Below are 7,500 nucleotides of genomic sequence, written 5' to 3'. Positions count from 1 at the left end.
CGTTGTCTTCAACTACACCGGCATCGTCCAGTGGACCAAGGACGGCCTGGCCCTGGGCGTGGGGGAGGGCCTCCGAGGTGAGTGCCCCGCCTCACACCCATCAACACCGGCCTCCGTTTTAGGACAAACTCCCAGGATGCCGTTGTGTTTTTGACACCAGCACTTTTCTCCTTTTTACCACTTGACATTTATTACCATACGCAATCATACAAAGAACAAATATACAACAATACAAAACAACATAGCACATGTTGACGCCGCACTGACCCCTTCAATTCAAATCATATTACACGTACAGCAGGTACCCCATTCAACTAATTCAAGTCCATATATGCAATCACAGTACTTTTCAATAAGGGGACGATAATTAGCCATGAATTAACATTAATGGAGTTAATAGAGTTGTAAGTATTAGTTAATGATTTATTCAGAGTTAAATAAAAGTTGACTTATGGTCTGGTTATCATTTGCTAATGCTGGTCATGTTAACTTAGGAAATGCTCACTATGTTAATTCATGTAATGATGTAATGGTTTAATAGGGTAAGGGGTAGGGTTAGGGAAAACCCTTACCCTACCCTACCCCTTACCCTAAATAATGTATAAATGAATACTGTAGTAAACATGAACCCTTTTATTAAGATGCCAGATTATTGGCTAACTGTCAGTTAACTGCTACTTAATGTAGGTTAATGCTTATTACTATATTATTACTTTTTATTTATTTTTTAACTTATGCTCGGTCTTCAATGTATAATGAAGGAAGGCACGATTATTCCTGCCCCTGGTACTGCACATCAAAATCCCTCAAAGGTTATAGAAAGTCCTCATGGAAGAATGGGTATTTCAGCAGAATTGCTGTGTGGAAGACATTATTTAAGCAACCTGAAGTCAAACATTGGCGTGGTTGTGTGTGTGTGTGTGTGTGTGTGTTTGTGAGTGTGTCAGAGTGTGCTCGTGTGTGTGTGTGCGTGTGTGTGGGTGCCAGCAAAAACGAGCCAGTCTGAATCAGCACCTGTTGCGTCGTCCCAACTGCCGTTACTGTTGTCCTGAGATCAACATTTTGTATGATTGCCGAGGGCCGCTGGGCCAGCTGCCTCAGCCAATCAGAGCGCGCATTGCCATCACGGAGCAGGACAGTTTATCTTGTTTTGCGTCTACTTGGTTCTGAAATAAACGAGAATAAAAAAAAAGGACAGAATACAATTTGGCATGGCTTCGGCGAGGCAGTCGTTTGGGAAACGGGAGTCCTCCCGATATTAAACGACGGGGTTACTGGCCTCTCCGCCTCCCGGCCTCCTGGTCCTCTGATGCAATCATCGGGTTTGGAATCCTCTGTGCCCCGTGGTAATGACGACCCGGCTATCTATTTACATGGTGGGTTCCCCGTGGACCGTGGTGCTTTGGTATGCCCTTTGGCTCTACCTTGTTGCCCTGTCCACTCTGCTTTCCACTGACCTGCAGCTGAGCAGACCTTTTACATTTCAAATGGCATTTTTGTGCATATTTTTTGTTGCGTTTTTTTTTTCTACAAGGTTGCCCGCAATGTACTGTAGTTATACGCTGACTGGCACACCCATGCACACACGTGCACGCGGCACACACACAACCGCACACTCATGGGCATACACAGGTCTATCCCCTTGAAGATGTTTTCACACAAATACACACGCAAGAAACGAGTGCACACAAGGGCTTACACTTACAGTCTACACAACCTAACATGGCAACCAGCCACACACACAAACATACACACACACAAACACACACAGATGCATACAGCCTATGCACACACACACACACACACACACACACACACACACACACACACACACACACACACACACAGAGGAGGATGTGATGCGACACGAGTGATAATTTGAGATGCGTGGTGAAGCCCATGTTTGACTGTAAAGGTTTAATAAAGGTCAACAAAACAACTCTCTCCATCTTCGTCTGCGTCTTTGCTCTTTAGCACCACCATGCTCTCGCTCTCCTCTTATCTCACCCTGTCTTCCTCGCTCGCTCTCTCTCTTTCTTTCCCTCCGCCTCCGTCTGCCACAATCTCTCTCCGTCTCTGTCTCCCCCTCCCTCTCTCCCTCCCTTACATGTAGAGTGCTGAACGTTTTCAACCTCACAACGGATGGCTGATGCGCGGATGTCGAACACACAATTGCAGCCACCGTTTTCAGCGTCTCTTCCAAGGCGACTGTAGTGGATCGCCTTCCCTCCTCCTTCGTCCTTCATCAACCTTAACCTCGGCCCGCTGTTCATCCCTTTTTTCTTCCCCCCATTTTCTTCCCTTTCTCTCTGCTTCTCTTTGTGTCTCCTTTGTTTCTTCACAGTAGCCGCGCTGGGGTCCTAGTATCTACATTTTTACCATTCAGTCGTTTGGCAGAATACGCTTTCATTCAAAACGCGCCCTACTTACAAGTGAGGCTTAGAAAGATCGAAACATAACATTTTTTGGAGGATAGCGACAAAAAAAATCCCCCAAGTGCCTCGGCGATTGTCTTATTGGTCTGGGCGTCGCATCGCCACAGACTGTCACACAAGCGAACGTTGTGAAAAGCCAACCACATCCACATCTGTTTCCTGTTCCCTGCCAAGTGGATGCATGGTGGTTCTGTTGAAAGGCTGGGAAATGAAAGCCTGTGTTGCTGTATGTTCTTTAGGGGCCGTGTGTGGGCGTGTGTATGGCGTGCGGTTAATACGTACCTGCTCGCATCTTCTCACCCCCACACACAATCACACGCAACATACACACAAACGCAGGGATTTATATATTTTTTTTCCACAGTTAATTACAGTCGGAGGTTCCAAACAAATACATAAACATCTGTGAACGCCAAGTGTACGGTTTATTCAGCCCTATGCAGAGATGTGTGGGGGCACAGAGAGCCTGTACAGCTGTGCGTTTGTGAGTGTGTGTGTGTGTGTGTGTGTGTGTGTTTGTGTTCTGTGTGTGTGTGTGTGTGTGTGTGTGTGTGTGTGTGTGTGTGTGTGTGTGTGATTGTGTGTGTTGTGTGTGTTCTAGCGTGGGCAGACGCTACTGGATAAAATTGTACCTTGAGCTAGTAATCACAACACAAAAGGCGACATTAACCTTTCTGCTTTATTTTGGGAAAAAAACAAAACTGAAAAAGAGAAGAAAATGTAGCAATAAGGACCGTTGCAAGGTCCATCATTGACATAAAACTGGGGATTATCATCTTCATTCACTTCTGATCAGTCTCCTCAAAACACACACACACACACATACATACACACACAAAGCAGAGAACAACTAATAATATTAATAATGTGGGCAAGCAATTAATAATTCCAAATGTTTTTCGGGATCTCAAAGCAAAAACGAAAAAACGCAAAATACCGTTGGCCTACATATGGAGACAAAATGTATGTTCTTCAGGTGTGCGCTGTAAACCCTTGTGTATTCACACACACACACACACACACACACACACACACACACACACACACACAGACACACACACACAGACTCACACTCATTCATCCACTCACCACCTGCAGGTGCCTCCTCTGTCTACTTATTGTTCATTACAAAAACCACCCCCACACACACACACACACAAACGCACACACGTTCACACACACACATGCATCTTATCACTGCCATGCATTCACCTCTGTGGTTGCTATGCCCGCAAGGTGCTGTTTGCGGGTGATGTAATCATTGCTAATTCGCCCCCCCCACACACACACACACACACACACACACACACACACACACACACACACACACACACACACACACACTTTACTGCCTGTCTGCATCCGCCACCCGGATCCATGATGTCATGACGCCCGAGTGGGGCTCGCCTAGAGCCCCCTAGCGGCAGGTGTGTGCTTGTGTGTGTGTGTGTGTGTGTGCGTGTGTGTGTGTGTGTGGGTGGGGGGAGTTATTGGTACGTGATGGTGGGGAGCAGAGGAGAGGGGAGGGGAGGGTTGTTGTCACAGTGAGTTATGTCTTTGTCTGCGGCGGAGCACACAGGTTGTGGCAGAGAGCTGTGGTTGGTAATGCTGCTGCTGTAGCGCCGGCACGCGCTTTTTTTTATTTTTTTTAATGGGGGGGGGGGGACGCTGGTTCCATATTTGGGCGGAACGTCCTGTTTTTCGTTGCCTTGTTGTCTGGCTCCCCGTTTTTGCGATATTATTGTTCTCTTTGTGTTTGTGTGCGTCTTTTTTCTCGTGGCGCGCTGTGTTCTTTGTCTCCGGTGGTCCGGACGCTCATATCTGTGTATGAACGTACTTGATATTTATTCATAAAAAATTAAAGAAAAGGTTGATTTCATATAGGGTTGTAATGTAAAGGTGGATATAATTGTGATATCTAATATTGTGGTCTATACACTACTTATATTTAGATATATTTAGTTCCCAATGAATGTAGATAAAAACATACTGGCAAAACTATGGGCTAATAATGAATTTCAGTACGGAATTGATATGCATGCATACACACCTACATACATACATACATACATACATACATACATACATACATACATACATACATACATACATACAGCCATAAGTACATAAATACATACATACATACGTATATACATACATTCATACATACATACATACATACATACATACATACATACATACATACATACATACATACATACATACATACATACCAGTGGAGGCTTCTCCATTGAGGAGAGAGAGGAAGATCCTCCTTAACATTGTTGAGAATAAAAAATGTAGATTGCCCAGACTACTGTAATGAATTAATGCCCTTAAATATGAGCACTTTAATGCCTTTGAATATATAATGTTTGTTTCCCTGGGTAAAGGGACATTAGCAACCCCTATCGCCTTTTGGCAATTACTTCAGGGAGGACGTTCCTCCCTCAGCCTCCGTTGACTCCCATTCATTTCCCCGAAAGTACTGGCGGCCGGTGAATAACATGGGTTTCAATGGGAGAGGAAAGTCCTCCTCTGAGTGGGTGTGACCTTAAGGCGTCTGATTCGTGCAAAAATCTATTTGCGCTGCGCTATGAACCAATAAGCAGGATCCCTGGCTGGTGAGCAGTGTTGCCAGATTGGGCGGATTTCCCACCCAATTGATCTACTTTTAACCACGTTAGGCTGGAAAAATTATCATTGGGCGGGAAATCTGCCCAATTTGGCAACGCTGTCAATAACAAACCCGCTCTGCCTGCATTGCCATTCAGTCTAAGAGCCGCAAAGCTGGTGAAATCATCTGAAGGATAACGAGATTCTAACATTTGCGAATAAAGTGTACAATGGAAACATTTGAAACCGAGGACATTGTTCATGTTTTATTACACAAAGCATTCCATTCATTGAGTTACAGTGCTAAGTTAGCGACCAAAGAAAAAGGTAGACCACTTCGCAAAATTGAGATCACCAAAAGTAATGGCAACGTCAGTGTTGTGGGTGCGACATGGTTTGCTAGGTACTCATGGCTTACTGGTAGCATTACTTGCAATCGACTGTAGTGCTGGCCCTGGTTGCTAATGAATAATGGCAAATCTCCAACGTGGGCTGTTCATGGTCTCACTGATGTGAAAAATCTTTATAGTTCAACCAAACGCCACGACAAGTGTCAAGTTCACGTTGGTGCTGCTATGCGACTTTCCTTGCTAGGCACCATGCCTATAGATCAGGTTGTTTGAAATAATGTTCTTGTTCTTTTACTAGTTTGTTACTCTGGCCGTTCTGTTTGATATTGTGGAAAGGGTGTGGAAAGGGTGAATGATTCAGAGCATGATGCATTTTAAATGGCATCACTTTTGGTCTTGAGTCTTTTCTTAAAACAATTGTAGCTGAAAATAAACATAGCTAAATTAAAACCAATAACTTCAGTCACTGAGGGCAAAAATAGGCCCAGATTTCTTTATTTACTTTTACAAATCAAGAGTAGGCCTGATTTGACTAATGGGCTTTGCATCCTTTCCTTCTGCCCTTGTAGTCCATTTCAAAGACATGCTGCCCACCAGCTTTCAAATCACAGTGATGCCACTGGTGGCTTTGTATCAATTTGATTCACATAACTATCCCTCCCTACTATTTTGTAGTTCACAAAACACCCTGAAACAACTTGAGTCTCACATTCCTATGCCACCAGCAGGCCAATGGCAACCAAGTGCACAGTCCTTCCTCCCTCACAAAACCACCAGCCGCCACTGATACATGCATACAAACATACATACATATGTGCATGCATACATACATGCATGCATGCATACATACATATGTACATACGTACATACGTACATGCATACGTACGTACATACATACTCATACACACCTGTTTACCAAGATACATGCATATACGAACAGAAGATCTTATGTATTTATGTATGTACAAACTCATTAATGACGTCTAGCTTGTTCCATTTGTTGTGTTTTTTGTGTCTGTTTTCCCACTCCGAACGCCGTTACTCACTCCAGTGAGATGGATCACAGCATGAGTCACAACTTTTATACTATAACACAACTTTTATACTATAACACAACTTTTATACTATAACACAACTTTTCCTAAAAGTGGTTCCGGACATTGTCGTTGATCTGTGTCCGTGTCTCTCCCCTCCCTCCCCCTCTCCCCCCCATCCACCCTCCTTCCCCCCTCTCCCCATACCTCCCCTACTGCCTCCCCCCTCCCTCCCCCCTGCCCCCCATCGCCTCTCCCCCCTCCCTCCCATCGCCTCCCCCCTCCCTCCCCCCTCCCCCCCTGTCTCTCCTTCCTGCCTCTCCCCCCTCCCTCCCCCCCTGTCTCTCCCCCCTCCTTCCCCCCTCCCCCCTGCCTCTCCCCATGGCTCTCTCCTCTGCCCCCCCCCCCCCAGCCTGGCCCCGGTACCGAGTGCTGCGGGTGATTGACATCGGGCAGTACAACCTGGAGATCTCCCACTCGGAGCTGTCGGACGACTCGCTGTACGAGTGTCAGGCCACAGAGGCTGCCCTGCGCTCCCGCCGGGCCAAGCTCAACGTGCTCAGTGAGTAGGGGCGCCCTACTGCCTGCTGCAGGGACTACAGTACCCACAATGCATCGTTGCCCTCTGAGCAAAGCATGAAGTCGAACAAAAAGACAATGGCTGGTTGTTCGAATTGGTTGACTTGCGCCTCGTTTAGGGCCAAGCTCAACGTGCTCAGTGAGTAGGGGCGCCCTACTACCTACTGCCGGGACTACAGTACCCACAATGCAGTATTTCCCTCTGAGCAAAGCATGAAGTGGAAAAACAAAGAGACAATGGCCGGTGTTTGAATCGGTTGACTTGTTTCTCGTTTAGTGCACTGTTTACGGTGTCACCGTTGTGTATTGTTGTTATGAAAGGTAAGTGTATGCATTTTGTTCCCCCAATAGAGAACGCTACTAAACATGGAAACTGGAACTATATCCCATGAGGCATTGCGGTTTTCATTGTAGTCGGATTCCTCCAATGGAGACTGCACATAGGGGCTCTGTATGCAAATGAGCTGTCACAGGTTGACCTCTAAC

General features: G+C 45.8%; 1 protein-coding gene across 1 annotated transcript in view; it reads left to right on the top strand.

The window, feature by feature from the left end:
• kirrel1b (kirre like nephrin family adhesion molecule 1b) overlaps positions 1-7,500 on the top strand; it is a 59,016-nt gene that overhangs the window by 26,094 nt on the left and 25,422 nt on the right. The window contains exons 2-3 of the mRNA XM_079751452.1: positions 1-77; positions 6,848-6,997. The exon at positions 1-77 is cut by the window's left edge and continues 73 nt beyond it. Coding sequence (XP_079607578.1) covers positions 1-77; positions 6,848-6,997 — 227 coding nt within the window. The remainder of the gene's footprint in view (positions 78-6,847; positions 6,998-7,500) is intronic.

Source organism: Pollachius pollachius, assembly GCF_949987615.1.
Source record: "Pollachius pollachius genome assembly, chromosome: 14".
NCBI classification, from domain to species: domain Eukaryota; kingdom Metazoa; phylum Chordata; class Actinopteri; order Gadiformes; family Gadidae; genus Pollachius; species Pollachius pollachius.
The sequence above is the reverse complement of the archived record's forward strand: the minus strand, read 5'-3'. Positions and strand labels throughout refer to the sequence as shown.